Source organism: Echeneis naucrates, chromosome 19 (assembly GCF_900963305.1).
Source record: "Echeneis naucrates chromosome 19, fEcheNa1.1, whole genome shotgun sequence".
NCBI lineage: Eukaryota > Metazoa > Chordata > Actinopteri > Carangiformes > Echeneidae > Echeneis > Echeneis naucrates.
In genome coordinates this window covers 11,624,304-11,645,715 of record NC_042529.1, presented here as the reverse complement: position 1 = coordinate 11,645,715, position 21,412 = coordinate 11,624,304, and the positions used below count along the sequence as shown (strand labels likewise).

The following is a 21,412-nucleotide window of genomic DNA, read 5'->3' as shown; positions in this document are numbered from 1 at the left end:
ATGATTGGCTGATTGCCAAAGTTCAAGATCAATTTTCAACTCCTGCTGAAAAGCAGTCTGCACAAAGGAGGGAGGCCAATCAATAGTGCGGCCCATCAACATGAGAATTTTCAAGCAAGTTTCAGGAACAGAAAGTCAGGGAGAAAATTGCATTTATATGGACGCTGATGATAGCATTCAGTCTGGCCTCATCTTATGGTGCATGGTGCCTTCCTCAGATACTGATTTGGTTGTCAAATTGTATCTCGGACAGGGGAGGCTCTGATTTGTTGCTCTGGAGGAATAATGGAGGAAGATGAGTAAAGAGAGAGATGGGATGTTGAGACATTTTGAGAACTAGAGAATTGCGATGATTGAGGTTGATTTGCATCATGACCGGACAGAGTGACTGCTTTCTCTTTGCATAAATTTGTTGTATACCTCGTAGAGGCAAACATATGAGACATGGTTTTTTTTTTCAGAAGTCTGAGGAGCAGATCCTATTTTACAGTCATCTTGCTGCAGAAAATGCTGATGATTGACTGACAGAAAATGACCCTCGGCGATGCTCAGCCAAGTGGAACACCATGTCCCGCTGTGAGACGGGACAGTTTGCAGAAGGTGAAGTTAATGTGGTTTAGTTTAGCAAGCGAGGGACTTGTATGCGCGTTTACACATTTGCATCAGTTAATGTTTTGAAGAGAGCAAGGTGTGACATTCTGGATTCACAGATAGCCCCGCAGACTTTTCCTTAGATCGACTAACCCCCAACAAATTCACGCGGTAACCAAGAAGAGACATGAAGGAATGTAAGTGTTTGTTCTCGCACACAAGTAGTCAGTTAGTCAAACACCAGCTCTGTCTATGATGCAGCAAGATGTCTGCCATAATACAAAGTACATTATGTGTCAAAATTAAAACCCTCACATTCCTCTATCGGTTTTAATTATGTAAATATGTTTATTATTTGATAATATAAAGATTATTATAATGTGATAGTTATTCATTTGTAAATTGTGTTGTGTCTAAGAGTGCCACTCACACAAAATACATAATACAATAGTACAGATATTTATTTTATATGATTTAATATATGACAGATGTGTTTATGATAAAAAAAATGCCCATATGTGTAAAAATATAGATGAAATCTTTTAGAAATTGGACTAATCTTATATCATGCCTACCTAATACAAATATAGAAGTTGTGTATATAAATTAAACTTACACAATTAGCATATCTTAACACATCTATACCATTTTCACATATATGCAGGTATATTTCTGTCATATATATTTTTACATATGCACATATACAGCACACAATGGGTTATGCATGTTACAATGTTTATATATCTGGAAGATGTACATCGTATATGAGCTGATAACAGAAGTCATTTAAATGGAAATGTTACCTTCAGTACGTGCCACATTTCACATTTCCATAAAAATGCGTCCCTTTAGCTGTAGCTTTTCTAAATTATTTGTAGACTATTTTGTGTGTAAAATATTAACATGCAAATGAACTAAATTAGTCAAGAAATCTAATTTTTTAAATGTTTCCTTCTGTACAACAAGTTGTTGCGCTTCTGTACAGGGCCTGAGTTCACACACATTTCATGATGTCCATTGAAATGATGACAAACAATAAAAAAAAAAAGGTGAACTGTTTGTGTTCTTCCTGTCAAACGGGACGATGAGCGGACAAAACTGACAAACCAACGCTGCAGAGGTAATTTCGAGCTGAAATTACCTTCAGTGTGTGAGCGTGCTCTTCTCATCCACTCATGCTGAGTCATGAAGCCCCATCACACCATGCGACTGGCTGCGAACAGCCAGCGAACGGCTCCTCGCTTCAGACAGGCCCAGACTTGCTTCGTGCAATGATTAGTCCTGCTTGTCTTACACTGGACACAATGCCCCCCCCCCCCCCCCCCCCCCACAGCCGGGCATCCCTATTGACCCACTGCTAACTTGGAGCAGAATGACATGAAGAAATGGACCACAGCATCTCGTTGGGAACAATAAGAGAAAGTGGGAGAATGTGGGAGAGCCGCATTCCCCTGACAACCATAACGGCTGGGCATAATGTTCCACTTTCACCTCACGCTGCAAAAACTACATTAGTACTTTGCATTTCAAAATCTCTCAGAGAAAAAAGCAGCTAGCGCAGTAAAAATATTTTGGCCTGAGTTGTTTTTGAAGAGTAGAAGTTGTGTTTGTTGAGAAAAAAGTGACCATTGATTCATGAAGCGTTGGAAACAAGTTGACTGCGGCTTGTTTTAGGAGGAAGTCGATAATATGGGGGATTTTCTCAATTCATAACGGAACTAAATCTTTGCTCTTCATTGGGAGTCAGGAGTCAATGTCCAACAGTTGTGTCCACGTATCTTGAAGTCAGTGAGGGATCATTTCCTTGTGGTGGAATAAGGCTTCGGTGGAGCAGGGGTCTGCACTGTTACCTCACAGCAATAAGGCATGTTTGCATGTTGTCCCTGTCCCTGTCTACATTGGTTCTTTCCCAGAGTCCAAACACATGCGGATTGACTCCACAGACTCTACATTGTCTTGAAGGTTGGATTGTAAAAATATATTCGTTCATCTTCAACCGGGTCATGGGGGGTGCTGGAGCCAATCCCAAATGCTACGAGCCCTAACACTGAACCCTGAGGCGCACCTGCTGTACATCTCACTTTCATGGACAGTGCATCACTCACTTTAACTTTCTTCTTCATTTTTTCTTTTCCTTCCTCACCTTTTTTTGCACTTGTTTTTTTGGTTTGTTCGACGTTCTCTCCTCTTCTGCTTCCTCTCTCCATGTGTGCTGTGTGAATATCAGATAACAGTTCCATGAAAATGAATCCAGTGGGAGGTAACCCACACTGGAGAGAGGGAGGGTGGGGGGGGGGGGGGGGGGTGTTTGCATATACTTACATACATGGAGTGCAAGAAAGAAAGAGAGAATTACTAACCATCTGAGAGACTCTGAGAGGGCATTCAGTGAGAGAGTATTGTTAGAGTGATCGTTAATGAGGTGCGTGTGTGTGTGTGTGTGTGTGTGTGTGCACGTGCATGTAATTAGTGACTGGGAGCCAATGAGTGGAGGATAAGAGTAGGTCTTCAGGACGGCTGGAGGGCACATGGTAAGGAAGAGTGGGATTGTCCTCTGGAGATGACAGGATGTGTGGCAGATATGGGTGTGTGTGTGTGTTTGTAGGGGAGGGGCAGGATGTGATGCTGGGAACGCATATGGTATGATACAATACATACAGCACGTCACAGTACCAGACGTCCTGTCAACACGACTTCTGTTGAAGATGTCTGGATTTCACAATTCGGTGTCTTGTTTTTGGTTCGAACCGCTTGTGTGCTGGGAGGAAGAGACGCTCAGTAGTTCCTCTCGCTGTACATAATGGGAGTCTTGTGCAGTTAAGGTGGGAGCAAATCCAAACACAAACACAAGTCATGCAAACATCAAATGGGGCTTTTACACCGATAACATTATGACCACTGAGGTGACCACTGGTTATGGTTAAAGTGGCAGGTTCCAGTTTGTGGCATACACTAGTAGAGTATTAAGATTAACTTAAGCAGAGAGCCTCTATCTTAATAACAAGAATAGAAAATGAGATGAATTTGTGCGCGAGTTTATATCTTCGTGATAGAAAAAAAACCATGAAACTGTAAAAATGACATGATGTGGTCGGCAAGGAGCCAGTAAAAAGCATCAGTGAGAAGGAGATTTACTGACCTCTGTAGAAAATCTAAATCAGGTGGATCTGGTGGATTAAGCAGATGGAAAGCTGAGCTTAATCTTTTAACTGAATTGCATTTAAGAATTATATTTTGGAGCTTCACAAGGAAGAAGACTTTAGACTGACTTTGACAAATAAACGTCTGGTTAACTTTGCTGCACAGCTGTTAGCGTCCCTGAGTTTTTCAATGAGAACCCAAATGGGGCTTTGTTCATGTGGCTACATTTTAGAGGAAGTGCGCATCAACACAGACTCTGTAAGTACTGAACTGAAAAATGATGTGGTCTCAAGACAATAAAATCAGAACCCGCATTTGAAAAAAATAAAAATAAAAAAAGAAACTGAATGGCAGCAATTTCTAAATTGTGTAATCAGACTTAAAGACTTTAACGAAAACACACAGACACACACAGGCAGGAGGAGGTTTTTCACTGTCAGTCCAGGTGGTGTACAGGATCATGTGGTGTGTGGGGGGGGGGGAGGGGGCGATAACATTACTCTCCATCAACTCTGCCATAGGTGGGATCATCAGACAGGTGTGTGCTAGGCCTGCCTGTCCCCTCCCCCATCACTCTCACACACAGCCGCTCCTTCACCGCTTAGTTGGCCTCCTTCACCTGATGGGCTGGGTGCTGAGACTGAAGGCTGTGTGTATTTATGTGTGTGTGTGTGTGTGTGTGTGTGTTGGTTGTTCCAGGCACAATGAAGAGAGAGGGGTCTGTCAGTGGCCACCTGTTGGCCAGCTGTCAGGGTCTCATTTCAGGGTCGCCTTTCTAGGCAGGCACAACTGCAGCTAACATCCATCCATCCATCCATCCATCTATCTGTCTATATATCTATCTGTCTGTCTGTCTTTCTGTCTAAATGTGTCCATTGTTGAAATACCTTCCACTGATGTAGGAAACCAGAGGTCCATAAAGAAATAAATAAACGCAAACAACAACAACCATCCAGATGAGCTGAGGATGAGAAGCAGGAGGGGGGTGGGGTGTCCTCAAATTCCTCATTTGAGGCTGATCAGGCTCGTGTGCACCATCCTCTTCATGTGACATTACCATCTCTATAGGAGCCGTGATGGAGAGATGATGTGAGTAGTGGGGGTTGGAAAACCCAAATGGACAAGTGGTCGAGATGCAGAGGCATGAAATGGACAAGGAGCAGGAAGAGGTTGGATGGAGTTAGAAAGGAGAAGGGAGAAGTGTGTGGATTGGGGGGGTGAGGAGTCTACAGGGGAGGGGGGAGGGAGGGGGGGCTTTGGGTGCAGCCAGAGATGATTTTTCAGGATTTGTTGGCAGGGTCATTAATTCATCACTATCAGCTGCCTCACCAGATTTTTAGCAACTATAAAGAGGACGGGGACTATTAGCTCACACAGTACTGTACAGACCAGCTCATACCGTGGTATCATCATAATAAAAATAATAATTATGCTAATAATGCCGATGTATCTAACAATGTCTCAAACAATGTCACAATTTGAAAAGGTTCAAAGTATCACCTGAGCGAACTTCCCCACAGCTCCACGGAGCTTTGAAGCTCATTTTAATGCTCCTTCAACTGACATCTTAACTCTTCAGGAGTTGATCAAGGGTTGAAATGATATTTTCACGTCACTGGAAACCTGAAACAAGTCCAAAAGAATCTTAATATTGTGCTAATAAACCTTCTGAGTAATGGATGCGCAGACACACATTATATTTGTTTCATTTGCACAGAGGGAGAAATATAAAAATAAAAACTCTTTTGTACGAACTTCGCGGCTTTGAGCACAACTTCATGGTCACTACAGAAAGATGCTTTAGTGCTCTCAGATGACTTGATGACCAAAGCCATCATATTGTTTGGCAATCAATAAAACTAAGCCAAAGTAAAGGTCTCCTTCGCTGCTGCTCTCTTTCTGTCTGTGTGGAGGACAAAAGGACCCACTGCTGTAAGGCAATAAAGCGAATATACCTGTTCAGTTTTTCTTCATGGGCGTGCCGGCACATTTTCACGTGTGACCTTTCAGTAAGGCTTAACATTAAACAAACTTACACAGCCAGTGTAAATTAGTGAGAGACCAGAGTTATACGTGTATTTTAGCCCATTTTATTTGTGTGTTTAGTATAGACTCTGATAATTGCCCAATAGATTATCACAACACCAAAATGAACTTATTACAGCATTAATAAAGTAACTTAGCATTTTTATATTTAGTATGCAGACCAGAGCTGTCTGTGTTTGTGCTGTTCTGCCTCTCAGAAGTCCTCTTCAACATAAGCACGCACTTATTTAGACTCAATTACAGACAAGAATTAACGAATGCCGGGGCAATTACATGATTGCACGTGTTTATATGTGAGTGTGCGTGTGTCTGCGTGTGCGCACGCACATGTCAAGAGTGTGTCTGTGTTTCTTCTCAAAGGGTAGAGAGAAGGGTAGGGCAGCAAGAGTGAACAAAAGAAAACACAGGGAGCATCGGGGGCACCAATAAGAGTTCTGCATGCTAATAAACCCCTTCCTTTTGAATGAATAACATATGAATCCCAAACTATAACACAAGGTTGTTCTCATTCAAGCTTTGCATCCTGGGCAGCAGTCATGGTGTAGTCTTGAACAGGAATAGGTCTTGGGTTGCCATCTAGTGGACATTCCCAACGCAACGACAAAGTCTTCATTTCTGCCACAGACTCAGGGTGGCTTGTTCAGCCATGCAGGAGGACTGTCAGAGAGCGGCTCGGTTCAGATCGAAAATCAAACTGGCTCTTTGGTGAGTTCTGGTTAAGGGCTAGGAAGAAACACAAGGGTTTGTGAGGATTTCTTCTTCAGCAGTCTGTGGGTACTTTAACCCAAACCCCCCAAAAATGATTGGCTTCATGATTTGGGCTGGTAATGTTCACAAATTCGACGAAAAAAACATTAAAAGTGATAGAGAAGCAAAATTCTACTCTTGGTGTCTTAAAAAAAGAGAGAGAAAATACCCCTTTGCAGTGTGTGGTTCTTAGTAATTAAACTATGTATTTTGATAATGCAGAACGTAAATTTTGTTGTAGTTTGAAGGTGACCATCAGCAGTGGTTTGTCTCACACAAATACCTTTATTTTAAAAAGAGGAAGCTGCTGAGTGAAGGTAATGGCCTGTGGTAAAATCCACACGACAAGCAGTTTGATTAATCAGTGTGTTGTGATGAGTCAGCCAGTTTTTTATTCTCCTCAAAGCAACCGCACAAAAGCCGGCTGCTCCAGGTGAGGCTCCAACTCACAACCTCGGCATCACTCTGCAGGGTACTGTCTCATAAGTACCGCGGAGCCTGTTATTGTTAACATGTAAACAGTGAGTGAGAGATTTCAAGATTCCTGGAAAAGAGGCCAATGACTTTGGCCAAATAGATCTGTTGTCATGTTTAATTTGGGTGGAGACACGGTGGGAGCCTACAAAGGTCACCAAACTCAGAGAGGAGTATTTACACTGAAAATAACGAAATAGAACAATAGAATGAGGAACTCCCAGCCAGTTCACACAGACAGAGTCAAGAGAGGAGACCTAATCAGGCGAAATCAGGCAAAGGTTTAAAACGTTTGTGGTATAACCTTTGACATCTGGTGTTGTCTTCCTCTTGCGCCACCAGCGCACTAACATTGTGTGTTTTTTTAAAGGCTTGAAAGACTCAACAGCATCAGCCTTATATTCAGTCTTTAAAAGACTGTGAGTAAATTATGTCTTCAGATATTATTTTCAGATGACTGAATAATGGTTTCAAATGATTCAAATGTCATTCCTCTGTTAGAATAAACAGTGCTTTGTTGTCTTTTTTTATTATTATTTGAATAAATATCTATTTAAGAAAAGGGATCCAAAGTCCATCTGACTATCTTTGTCTCTGTTACTGTGGAACTATTAATCTCACTTTCACACTTGTAATACTGTTGATCCATCTGCGAGTCATTCTGGCGACACAGAACTTTATGAAAAAAGGAATTGTTACTTTAAAGGCACAACACAACCATCTTCATTCAATCAATCCTGTAAAAACATTTTTCTTGAGACAATTCTTCTATAAGTCCACAAGATGGAGGTAAGTGGAAAGAGTTAAATGCTGTACTTAACTGACATGGAGACAGAAATGGTAAATTTCTTTGCAGCCTGCGGTTCACAGAGTCCTGTGGTGTGATGGATCAGCACTAATACACTGTGATCCTGACTTTGTGTGTTCAAGTCTCACCTGGAACTGTGTAGTTTACCTTCTCCTCTATAGGAAACACACATGCACATACAAAAAGAGCCAAACACAGTGTCTTGTTGTGTTTAATGTTAGGTAGCTAAAACGCAACCACTATGAATATCAATAAAAAAAAAAAAAAGGCAAAAATTCACCTCCATGACAGTGACTTACAACGCAGCGGATTATTGTACAACTGTGTCCTCTACTGGAAACACGGAGTGAATGTGAAAGAAAATCCACCATTGACAGAAGTGGATTAAAGGCTGCGTAAAAACATAGTTTACGTTGTTTAGTTAGATTGTGAAATACAGTTTCTCCAGACGTTAAAGGACATGATCAACAATGCCAGAAACTACTGACACAAACTGATACATGGCACAAAGAGGATGATGTGCATTTGGGTGTCTTTGTGTGCGGTTGTGTGTCTGTAAGGCACATTGAAGCATTTTAGCGTCTCATTTGTCGGTGAGATTTAACTCGAAGAACACCCTATAAATGGACAAAATAAAAATCCTCAGCTTGTTCACTGCAGCCCTGCCTGGTTGTAATACTTCATTTTGGCCACTGAGGGAAGCCGTTGAGTCAGGGAAGAAGAGAGGTAACTCATTTGGCAGCAAACAGTCGCCTTTGTAACTCTTCTCCAGTGTGACTTGGTCACTGATTAGTCCAGCTAGAGATCAGTCACACATTAATCACTTGTTAGTTATTTTCAGTCAAGTTTTGTACCCATGTGTGGGAATATTTTTGGTCAGAGCCCAGAAGGTTCTCATGCACAGACTTCATGGGTCTCATGTAACAGTACGGTATGTATGAAATTCAAAGGTCCACATCAGGTCCTTAAATGTAGCTTGTTCTTCCAGGAGAAAGGTTCCTGCTCAATAACAACGTGAACTGCGAATAAATGTGCTTAAATCAGCTGCATCAACATCCAGAGCTCAAAAATGTTGTAACCAGTCCAACGTGAGTGCGATTCCGGAGACAGACCAGCTGACCTTTCAAAGACTGACGGTCAAAGGAGGTGCGCGTTCAGGTCGTACTTCTCACAGAATTTGTCAGTGATGGGGATACAGGTGAGGTACTCACACCACTCACACTTCACGGGGTAGACGTAGAAGAGAACAGCAAGGGCAGAGAACATGCCCAGGAAGACCAGCAGGAAGACGCAGATCTGGATCCGCTTACGGTACATATCTGACCGCCCAAAACTAAAGAGAGGACACCAAGCATTAATCAAAGCAACTCAAATATGTAGATAATTACTGACACAGATAATGAGTTTTTCACCTACCTGATGTACGGCAGGAAGGCAAAGGAAAGGAAGAATCCTGAAATGAATCCACAGATGTGGGCGAAGTTGTCAATCCATGGAAGCAGGCCAAAGGAGAAGAAGAAGACTGAGATGGCCAGCAACTTGGCAAACGCCCGCCATGGCCGCTCAAGGATCTGCCAGCTCTGAAACAGCTCCACAAAGAGACACGCCAGGATCCCAAACTGGCTGCCTGCAGGGCCCACCTGGGAGCGGGGGAATCAGATGAAAAGGTAAATGCAGGAACACAGACATGTTTGAAATTCGACTAAACACAGTCTGTCTAATGTAGCTAAATCCATCCAAAGGACATGAGAAAGTCCTGAGAGGGGCATTAATTGAGCTCAGTGGTTCGAGTCAAGTCCCCTGTTGTACATAATTTAATCATTTTTCCTGTGCAGCAGATGGAAACCATCGACCTTTATGAGACTTTAAACACATGTATAGAAAAATAATTCTTAAAGGAGCTGAAAGTAAGCAGAAGAAGTTTGACATAAATTCAGATCTAAATGGCAACACTGAAAATAACTTAAACATACATACATACATTTATGAACTTAATATACAAACTGCTCGTGTATTTTTATGATCTGCACATTTTATTCTATGATAATTTATTCCATAACATTCCACAACACTTTGGACTTGTGGGGGCGACGCTGTACCTCAGCTTTGTATGGCAGGAAGATGGCTGAGGCCAAATTGCCCGTGATGCCACTCAGCATGTAGATGATAGAGACTCTCAGCCAGCCAGCCAGCTTCTCGATGTCCCTAAGCACCGTCATCTGGAAGAACACCGACACCAGGCAATGCAGGATCCTGAACACACAGGCAGCCAGACAGTATTAATGCTGATCAAACTATCAATCAAAGAATGGATTTAGAAAAAAAAACAAAACAAGGACGTTCAGTCACCCAGCATGAAGAAAGAGTGACAGCCAGAGTCTGGAGAATTGGTCTGGGATCTCTGGGTTGAGAAATGGCAGCAAACCACACACATCATCCATACAAGCCACCTGGTGGAGCGAGATAGTAGAAACGGTCAGGGCTGTAGATCAGCTGCCACAGCTGAATTCATTCCAAACTTCAATTCACAGCTTTGTACAGGCTCCCATGGCACAGTTATTCAAATAGTATTTATCACCAAATAACCTGCAGGTCATGAGTTCAAACCTCACATTCAGCAGCCAAGTTTAGTTATCTACGCTTTACAGCGATCCTCTCAAAACTAACTGAGGTGATGAAAGCCGTTAACTATTTTAAAGAGCAACAAATGTATAGATCTGCAGAATGAAAAGCGGCAGGATTTATAAAGGAAAAACTGTGGTGCCCTTGGCTTGTTCGACCTGTGAGCAGAGGGTGGCCTCCTCATGGAAGTAGCCGTGCATGAAGTCACAATATTCTCTGGAAGTGATCTCACATCTGCAACAAGACATAGATCATTAGCTTGATCAGCAAAACCCCACAGCATAATCAGATAAAAATAAAATAATAAAATAAAATGAATAAAAATTCATAATTTCATAAATTCATAAATTCATAATTTTAAAAGTATAATATACATAAGGGTTTCTATCTTTATTTAGTGATGGCTGGTGTTGCCTTCAGGAGCTGTTAAACCTGACCCAAAACCTATTTGAGTCGTCTTCGTCTTAGTGACAGTTTCAGTGAGAAGAATCAGTACCAAATGCGTTTCTTATCTGACATTACAAAGAATGAATACACAGCAGTTGTGGTTGAGCCACACTGGCAAGTCAAACCCCCTTGCCCCGGCCCCTGCGGTGTTCAGTGACGTCGCTTCTCACCGTCCTTTGGTTCCAATGCAGCAGGGCCGGCCTGTGATGGTGCAGTCTATGTGGGGTAGGTTGGTGTGATACCCAGAGTTGAACCTTGTGCAAATCTACAACAGGAGATATTTAGCTTACTTCTCAGACTTTGGAAATCAAATCTGACTGAGCTTCACCTGCAGTACAATTATTCGTTTCTTTTCATTCAAATATAATGATGGCAAATCCAGGATCAGGATATTCTCCTTTGACGACAGCTTTTCAAGCCTCCCCTTCATTCCATCAACATATTATCCTACAGAGATCTTTTCCCCAAGTGAATGTGAAATTGCTACTCCTCAGTAACCTCAGAGTATCTAATAAAATAAATGTTATTGTACTCACTGGCCACTTGGTGATGTCATCAGGCCACTCGTGTGGTGAGACTGAGGCTGGCTCCAGACAAATGCTGCAAACCACAATCAGGTTTAAATAAAGAACAACTATTTCTGTCTGACTCCATAACACAGTGCACAATGTCCATCCTCACAACTATGATACCAAAATGCTGCTAAATCAAAGGGATGCTAATCATGCCGCAGAGAGCGTTGTTCTGTTACCTGGGGTCCTGGTGGCACACTGAGCCATGCTGACGTAATTTACCATTCAAATATGGCGCACTGGGGTGCTGAGGCCACTTCACCCACACTGCCAGGGTACTCTGCAGAAGAAGATGAACAGAAGAATCTCACCAGTTGCTTTTAATCATGTGGGTCGACTAACTGTTTCAATAAGAGCCGTTGATGCTTCCTGTGGCTTTCCTTTCTGCTGTACTGTAAGTATATCTTTTGATAAGTAGTTTTTGAGTGTTTACAAAAGGGGTTCATCTGATGTTGTATTGTAAGCTGATGGAAAATGAACCTGCTTCGTGGCAGACATGGCTGAAACAATAAGCCATGTCAGTGGTCTGACCACCAAAAATTGTGGTGTCACTGACCGAACACTCCTCTTGTGATGTCTGCAGGCAGCCGGAGCGATCGTTCCTCACGCAGCAGCCCGACTCTCTCTCACGTGCCCGCTTCTCCTGGATCAGTTTCTGGATCTCTTCGTCTTGACGCATGCAGGGGGAAAACTTGGCTCCCAGGTGGATCAGTGCCTGCTACAGGAGGACAGTGGGGGACACGTTACAGTTTGGTGAGGTTGTGGATCTAAACCAGCAGTTTGCACCATGTTTTCATCTCAAGTACCGTCACAGCCCTGTCAGATCAGCTCTATAACTCTGTGGCTGTAATTTGTTTGGCTCACTAAAATAAATATAGATTGCTACACTGGTGCTTTCCGATTTTAACCACCATACTTGCTGAGTAAATAGAAAAGATACTTACTGAGCTTGGACCCACCCAGAAGTTTTGTTGTTGCACAAACTTAACATTTTCATAAACTCCTTTGTTCCTCAGCACCTAAAAACAGGTACATGTATTACATTTCCAGAAGAAATTCAACAGAAATTCACAAAAAGAGCCAAACTTACACAAAATTATAAACAGTGTAACATTTTACTTACAGAATCAACAGTTTCATGTTGTGTAAATCCCACTGGGGCGATGCCGTAGATAGTCACAGCGAGAATGGTGATGAGTAAATGGACAAATGTGATCCAGTAGGTAAAGAAAGGCCTGAGAAAAAGAGGAAAACCACATCTGGATGCATTTACCTGATGAAAATACTAATTTTCATTTCACATTAGAGGACAATACTCTACCTGTGATCGTCCATGTCCTCAATCTGTCTCTTGACATAGCTGTCAATGCGCTTGCGGTACGACCGGTTTGTGAGACGACCGACCATGCCGAGCCCATACGGCCTCTTCTCGCGGGCAAACAGCTTCTTAACGGGAACCACAATCCTTTGACCCCGCTGCTGATGGTTGTTGACACTCACCACTTCCTGTTTCAGACGAACCTTGGGTTGGACCAGACAGCCATCTTTTGCCTTCCGCCACCCTCGCTCTAAAGGCCTAGATTGAGAGGAGCATTGGATGTAGAATTTCTCAGCCACTGCATCGTATCATGACAGAGGGTTGTTTCTTCAGTGCGATTGTTTGTGTTTGACTGATTGTGCAAATTAAGAACCCACAACATGAGGTGACTCCTCTCCAGTTCATTCCTATCCAGGGCACTTCCTGTGAGCTCGCTCTCATCCAGCTGCTTGAGAGCAGCCTCCGATGGTGTTTCAAAAACGTCATCAGCGTAGCTGGACACCTCGTCCTGAAAGCCGTCCTACAAAGACAACAGCTAAACTAAGTAGGAATTCAAGGTCGAACAATATATCATATTCCATTTGAAAAAGGGGCACAAAGGTATGGCAGAGAAAATACATGAAACTACTGCACCTAATATATGTTCAAAGCTTTGATCAATTTCTTTTACTTAGTTTTGTCTTGAGCACATGAAATGGCTCTGAAACTCAAATGTAAAGAAATAAAATAAAAATATATGATAACATAAAAATAGAAAATATCTATGATATATATAGATGTAGATCAATGTAAGAGATTGTTCAGTCATCAATGGTGTGATGCCAGATTTAATTCAATGACATTTATGGCTCATTTGTTAGCACCACTGGTTTTAAAATCTTCTTCACCTAAATTAACTACCACTATTAGAGCTTGTCTCCACAACATTTTCACCCAGGCAGTAGGACCATTAGACCACATGCTTATTGAATGCTTTCAGCAAAAGTGAAGATACTTTTATTGACTGATATTGTTGATTCAGGTGGAGAGAAATGATATATGAGACTGGCAGTGTACGGAAGTGTGTCCACTTCTCACTCTAGTGAAGAAGGAAGTGTCCAGCTCATCAGGAAAGTCCACAGTGTCATCATCAAAGAAACTAGGAGGCATGAAACTTCGTTTACGATGTCCTCCTGTGGTGCTATCGCCCAACGTCCGGCCCTGATAGACAGACAAACACAAAGGTCATCACCTGATGACGTTTTTTGCATTAAAACGTGGCAATGGTGAAATATGTGGTGTTTCAACACGAGAATATCGCTGTGAAATAATTTATACAGGGTTTTTACTACTGTCACCAAAGGAGTTTATGTACGACTCCATATACCAAGTATACTGACAATTTATCTGGAGGCATCACCAGCAGTGTGTGCCACTTTCCTAATACAGTGACCTATGTGTGTCACTGTATTACCTCTCTATTTCATATTTTGACAGCAATCAAGCAAATATCTGAGCATTTACTGTGTATTATCATGGACCATCTGCTTTGCTCAATAGACACCACTACTGAATGATATACAGAGTTTAATCCACAACATGATAGTTTATCTCATGTTTTACATAACATGCCTGCATATGCATCCATTAACAGACCAAAATGCAAATGCACAGATGAACTCAAAGAAATAAATCCCACCCGTCCATATGTGTAGGAAACAGGGACACACCACAACATAACAGGCAGTTTTCTAAGAATGACTTAATAAGATGATGGACAGTAAGCTTTATGTGTGTGTAAGGAAAAAGAGGATACACTATAGAGTAGGGTTTAATTAAAGATGTAAAGTGTTTGTTCGTCTATCCTGAACTTAATCTCCTTTTCAAGGAAAACAGCTATAAATTAAATAAAAGATATGATCAACTGCTATGTATTTGCGTTGTGTGTACCAGTCAATTTCATGAAAACTGTGTCTTGGCAGCAATTGAGAGGAGCCTGAAGCACATATATAGCAAAGCACAAACTACTTGGAGTTCAAGAATATAATTCTTGTAAAAGTAAAAAAAAAAACAAAACAAAAACACCTTCATAAGTGCTGCTGCAGCCTTGAGACTCATGACAGCAACGGACTCCCGCTTGCGTCGTCGTGGCAACCGGTTGAGTGCAGAGCGGGAGCTTGAAAAGGAGCAGAGGGAGGCTGTGCCAGGTGTGATGGGAGTTTGCGGGACACTGAGGCCGTCTACCTCTTCTACCATGCGGAAGGCACGGCCCCGAGCCAACGGGTCTACGATCTGCACAAGCGGACACACAAACACACGCAGTGCTTTTACATACTCGCCACGCACGGCAGTAAACATACAGCGAAAGAATTGTAAAAAGCAAGCACACACTTGTATTTCTTTCTCAAAAAACTGAAGTCCTTTTTCAGTAGGTTTTGATGACAGCATATTTATATCTTACTACTGTTACAGTGTAATTTTCAAGACCAAGAAACAAACATTAGTGTTCACTAATTAAATGATTTGCAGTAGAAACAGAGATTTGTCCTCTCAGAGGTGTAATTAAAACATCCTTGTGTGTAAACTGTAATATCATCAGCCACAATTTTTATGGCACCAATACTTATGCAGTGAAGGTTCAGCGGACTGTTGAAATGAAATATTAAAAAAAAAATCGGCTCCTTTAGCCTTAAAAACCCATCAGTTGAACCTCAGGAAAGATGCCCATGCAAAGGAGTAAAGCAAGCACCAGAGGGGAAGAGAAAGGGTGGAGGATGTGATGTGATAAGTGAAGGAAGAAAAAGTAAATAATTGTCCCATTTGTTCCTTGATCCCTGCAACATGCCCCAGGCACCGGCCTACCCTCTGCATGCCATAGTGGTGGTGACTGGGGTGGTGGGGTGGGAGGTAGAGGGGAGGAGGGGTCTCAGTGCTGGCCAAGGAGAGGTTGTCCTGGCTGTGGAGCTCCATTTCCCTCATCACCTGAGCCTTCAGGCCCCCATACAGATGGCTGCAGTGCTGCAGGCTCTTCCTCCTCCATCGCTGTGTGCTGTCGCTGTCCTTGCTAACCCCGAACCAGTCAGCCGTGCCTCTGCAAGGAGAAAGGACTGTGGTCAGAATAGTTTGATATGGCTGTGACGTGTGTTTGATTTAGGACATGAGAAATTATACTCATCTGTGCAGAAATCAATCAACAGGTAAACAATAATTAAAATGTAAAATTATATTTTGACAAATACTGTGTCTGTGTGTCTATCTTACTTAATAAAATCCTTAATACTACTAGTTACTACAAACACTTTCACTGAGGGACATCCATATCAAAATCATTTTAGCTTATTTAGTCTCTTTATTTGGTGGGACAACAGGGTTGTCAGTTTTTTCTGTGTTCTTTGACATCTCATTGATGCAACATCAGGAGTAGGAGTGGTAATGGGCACTTAAACTTTAAGAAGACAATTTACAATTTATTCTCTACCCATTGAAGTACAAATTAAAGTATATGTGTAATTTTTTTGTCAAACACCACCTCTGCTAGTTCCAGTTATTGAGTAATAAGCGAATTCTGCTAAATCATCGGCATAACTGGCATGACAACTGGCCAAAAAAAGGAAAAATTAAACTTCCTTACTCATTGTCAATTTCATACATTTCTATTTTTGCACATACAAGTTTGCTACTCTTTGATTGATGGATTGAAATGTACTGGCTGATTCACTGCAGCTGGTTGTTGGGGGTGAGTTGGCCAGTAAATTGGGTGAACTGATGAAGAGAACCATATATCTAAAAAGAGTTTAACTGTGGAAAGCCAAAAATACACATTTTAGTATTACAAGAAAAAAAACTTTGATCAGTTTGAATTTGAGTTTCACATTAAAAGTAAAGAAGGCATATAGGATGAAAAAAACTGATGCACTACATTTTGTTTCAATGCTACAAATCAGCTCTTTGGATGAAAATAAATGATGTGATGATGAAAGATCAAGATGTCAAGATCCATACAGATATACTCCAGCTGATTACAGACATGGTCTCTGGTGCAGTATGTCACCCTTAAAGATATCCTCATAAATTTAACTCCCTTCTAGTATTGAACTCTCTTCTTCTTTCTCAACATACGTATGCATGTTTGATTGTGGGGCTCATTTTACAGAGCCTGGATGAAAAACATCTTTTTGTTTGGTAACATCCATTCAGTGCATGCATCCTGGTCCTTTTGTTGTTTTTTTTTTCCATTAACAGGGCCAGCATGCCAGGCTGTGTGTTAACTGATCAGGACAGGGCAGGCTGAGGAAACTGTTTGGAGAGCAGAACACTCAGTAATAAACACTCAGCCCTCATCATGGAGAAAGACACCAGCTGGGGAAGCCTTTTAAGGCTGCGCCGGGGCTGGGAAGGGTCGGTGCGGACCTGATTGTTGTCCTTCCAGAGAGGAATGTCTTAGAATGAAGATACAGGTCTGGGAAAGCAGAGACAGGCAGCGGTGAAACTGAGTCTTTTTGAGCAGGAGAGGAGGAGAAGCAAACAGAAAGGAGGAGGGAGGCTGTATACAAATAGTTAGAGAGGTTGAAACAAGAAATGAAAATAAAGTCAAGATTTTGCTGATGATAAAACATAATGTGGCCACATTTTGGATACAGGCCAGTTTCAGGCTAGATGATGTCGGTTTGTATGTGTTTGTTTAGATAACTGTCTGTCGGCATGTGCAGCAACAAGCACGCATGTCACAGTCGCCCACACAAACCCTCAATAAAACATGCAAGACTGCTTGATGACAGTGCAAATCCATCACACATCAAAGAAAAAAAGTGCTGTTGAACCACATAAATTGCCTCCATATCTTCCAGGTAAGTAAATAGCAGCAAGCAACTATGCTGTAATTACAAGCTGAGACAGGACGAACAGAAAAAATAAGCATGACTGGATAATAGCCGTTACCGCTGCCAGTTTAGATCTATGTGCTTAGGCTGATAGAGCAATTAACCCTAACCCTAACCCTAACCCTGACAGAGCAACACTTTTTTGTTATTTTTAACTGAACTCACTAATGTTTTGTGAGAGAGATGTTCTTTTGTTGCTGTTCACACAATGAAAAAATTACCATGATCATTATAGTCATAACTTTGGCCTTAGAATGTCTAAACTCGTGCTCAGGGATCACTCCATCTACGACATCAATCGTTATAATTATAACAGGAGTACCAGAGCTGTTTTTTCTTTTTTTTTGCCTCTTCAAGACAAATATTGTACTTTTTACTTTTTACTCCACTTCACTCATATAGCTATTTTATGGTTTCAAGGTATTTTTATTATTATTGTTGTTATACAAATTTATTGAGTACACTGTCAACCATATTAAAAACCCCGTAAAGCTATTTTGGTTAGACTATAGCTAAAGGAAATATAAAATAGAATTTGCAAATTTCAGCACTCACAAAATCATTCTGCTGTAAAAAAGGTTTTTCTTTAATATCTGACTTTATTTTTGTAAAAAGCAGAACCATTTCAGTATTTTTTTACCTTCAGCTTTAAACTTCATTTTGAACTTTTACTTATAAGTAACTTATATATTATATTTACATATAAGTTTAACAACTGTTGGAAATGAATTGTTAACCACTCATATCTGTCTCTTAAACAAAGTGAGCAGCCATTTAGCTTACCTTAGCACAAAGAAAAGCCAGCTTGGCCAGCCACAATAAAATGCACCAATAGACAACTTTAAAATTATCACACAAATATGCTAATCTTTGATAACCATGTCCATGCTGTATTTTGTAAATTTAACTTATCATATATCAGCATGAGTGGTATGAAAAACCTGAGTAAAACCAAAGATTCATGATTAAAAGCTCCACAAACTCTTAATCTCAGCTAAATTCTATACTTTATTCTTGGAAAACCTTGGAGATAAAACACTTCAACAAGTTATTCCATTTACAGTCACGTGTTGACTCAGATCAGCATTCCTGATCAGCACACTCACCTGTCCAGAGAGCTCCAGGAGGGGTTAAGGGTGTGGGCCATACCTGAGGGGGAATGGGATTCTTGAGCTGTGGCGCCTCCATTACAAAAATCACTAACATCCTGTCCCCGAATAGCCCCTGACCCGTATTAAACCCTGATCTGCTGAACACACACTGATCCTCCTCAGATCACACATACAATGTTCCATAAGGGGATTTCCTCTCATCCAGGCCAGTAGTATCTTGTAAGAGTCCCTGTTATGCAAAAAGAGGATGATCACATGTGCAGACCCTGTCTTCATCCCGATCCTGCTCAGTTGAGCAGCTGGTTAATCAAAGGTTAGAGGAGCCCTAGCATTCATATCCTTGGTCAGACGGTCCTGAATGTCCCGACGTAAAGAGATCCAAAAAGGGACTGTCACCAGCTGGACCGAATCATTTAGCACAGAATGAGAATGAGGATCTCACATTTTCTGACCTTGTGTCCTGAGCACACAAGAGAAGTTTCCACATGACTGTTAACGTGTGTGTGAATCTGTCAGTGTCTGGCAGGCCTCCCGGTATCCATCCTCAAGGGATTGCATAAAAGGATGTGACCCACTGGGCAAAGAAGACAGCAGCTCTGGTACTTGTCAAACTGAAACCCCCCCTCCCCGCCTCAGCCCCAACCAGAGTCCCAACAATTCCCATCAATGAGTCCCTCTCTCCCAGTCCCACTCTCTGTCTTTCTCTCTCTCTCTTTCCTTCTGCCTTGTTTTGCAGGAATGAGTGTAAACACCAGTTCTCCCTCTAAAATACCAGCAGTCCACAGGAAATGGGAGATTAGAAGGAGGGAGAGGAGACAGATAGAACATCATACACATTAGGAGGCGGGAGCAACAGAGGAAGGGCACTTGGACATGTCTGAACATGACACACACACACATGCATAATGGAGCAGTGTGCCAAAAAGTTTTAGCTTCTACAAGCCATAGCCCCATAGTGTGAACCACACTTTGCTTTGCAGCGTAGAAATCCGTGTCAACACTAAGAATTTCAAAATGAATGACTGCTGAGCATGAAAAATGACTCCGTGCAAAGTCTTTCTGTTGTCCTACAAATCAACAAACACTCCAGCGTCCTCCCAGTTACCCTGCAGGCCAGTAGTACATAGAAAATCACACACAGTCAACGACTTTGTATGAATAGGAGAAGATCTATCCCATATTTATAACCTCCATCAAATGCCTCAGCTAACCTCCAACATCATGCACAAATTTCCCTTCAATCCTAGTAATTCATTCAAAGACATCAATGGGTTCTGTCTCTCTTTCTCTAGTAAACCTCTGTGTGATAAAGTTAGGACATTGACTCTCCTTTGAGGACAGAGTCTCCCGGTTTTTGCTTTCGGTACAGTGTTCAAAAGTTTATATTCGATTTAACACTGTAGGAGGGGCCAATTTGCTGCTGCCCACATGCTGTGTGAGGCTGAGTAATTATTTTATTTTAGTCTGCCTCAAACTGTGGCAGTACACATCACAGTACATCACTTATGAACATAACAGCCGTGGCACAAAGAGACTCGAAGAGCAGATGGGCGCAAACATTCAATCATTACCAACAGCAAGGCAAATAAAAAAAATTCTATTCATCACCAGCCCTTGATGTGTAATTCACCTCACATAATACATTCCTCAACCTGCATTGTGTTTCAGTAGCGAGACCTTTTCTCTGTCTTGTTGTGCAGAAAGGAGTCTGTCCTCTTGAGAGACAACAAATAAGCCACTGCTTCTATTTGCTGTAACAGAGCTCTACTTCATTGTGCTGAAAATATCTGACAGCACAGTGTTTGCTTTTTTTGTACCAACAATTTTTTTTCTGGCCACCTGTGGGGAGATCAAGCTGTAAATGCAAAGACCACGTTGCATCTTTTTACACTCCATAATTTGAACTTTACAGAGAATAGTTCACTGTTTTGCAATTATAAAGCTACAGCAGAAAATATTTGTTCTATAGGTTCTATGTCAAAATCTAATCCTCTCAACTATTTTGGTCTCAAACATCTCCTCAGATTGATTATGTGACTTTTAAACCACTAAATACATCATTGTGTTCACCAGCTGTGTTTTGTTTCACCTTTGTTTGCTTAAGTCATTAGAATTTGTCCACTGAACACTCTCATTCAGTGGTTAGAACAATCACCTCATAACAACAAGCCTCTGAGTTTGATTCCCGACCCCGGGGCCTTTCTGTTTGATGCTGGTTAGGATCCCTCCAGGTACTCCAACCTCCACCCACAGTCCAGAGACATGCACTTAGGTTGATTAGTGACCCTAAATGGCCTGTAGGGGTGAATGGTTGTTTATCTTTATGTGTCAGCCCTACACTGGACTAGTGATCTTTAAAGCTCCCCCAATGCTGTCAATGAACAAATAAGCTGCAAAGATGGCAAGAGCTTATATTCTCATTTCACAATGTGTGGTTCTCACAATTAAAAAAAAAAAATAATAAAAAAATCTATACATATATTGCTTTTTGACCCATTTGACCTCTTCATTAAAGCAGGGTGATGTATATATTAAAATAAAATTTAACTTCAGTGTCTTTCTGTGGATCATATTCAATGACAACACCTTGTTTCAAACATCAGACTCCCTCCCTCTGTCCTCCCTTTCTCCTGTACCTGATGATCTGTTTGGGTATAGAGGAACGCCGTCGTGTC

General features: G+C 41.6%; 1 protein-coding gene across 5 annotated transcripts in view; it reads right to left on the bottom strand.

Moving 5' to 3' along the window:
- Positions 1–8,049: 8,049 nt before the first annotated feature.
- rhbdf1b (rhomboid 5 homolog 1b (Drosophila)) overlaps positions 8,050–21,412 on the bottom strand; it is a 32,730-nt gene continuing 19,367 nt past the window's right edge. Inside the window, exons 2-18 of one of the 5 annotated variants that reach the window (XM_029527662.1) lie at positions 18,732–18,774; positions 15,608–15,836; positions 14,831–15,037; positions 13,844–13,966; positions 13,144–13,286; positions 12,770–13,024; positions 12,572–12,683; positions 12,393–12,467; positions 12,005–12,166; positions 11,628–11,728; positions 11,413–11,476; positions 11,047–11,141; positions 10,588–10,663; positions 10,157–10,257; positions 9,907–10,060; positions 9,224–9,447; positions 8,050–9,140 (exon numbers count right to left, since the gene is read on the bottom strand). In XM_029527662.1, coding sequence (XP_029383522.1) covers positions 8,945–9,140; positions 9,224–9,447; positions 9,907–10,060; positions 10,157–10,257; positions 10,588–10,663; positions 11,047–11,141; positions 11,413–11,476; positions 11,628–11,728; positions 12,005–12,166; positions 12,393–12,467; positions 12,572–12,683; positions 12,770–13,024; positions 13,144–13,286; positions 13,844–13,966; positions 14,831–15,037; positions 15,608–15,836; positions 18,732–18,772 — 2,358 coding nt within the window. In that variant the 5' untranslated portion in view covers positions 18,773–18,774 and the 3' untranslated portion in view covers positions 8,050–8,944. Of the gene's footprint in view, positions 9,141–9,223; positions 9,448–9,906; positions 10,061–10,156; positions 10,258–10,587; positions 10,664–11,046; positions 11,142–11,412; positions 11,477–11,627; positions 11,729–12,004; positions 12,167–12,392; positions 12,468–12,571; positions 12,684–12,769; positions 13,025–13,143; positions 13,287–13,843; positions 13,967–14,830; positions 15,038–15,607; positions 15,837–18,731; positions 19,334–21,412 lie in introns of those variants that run through there. The other 4 variants (XM_029527663.1, XM_029527660.1, XM_029527659.1 and 1 more) reach the window with 4 other exon arrangements.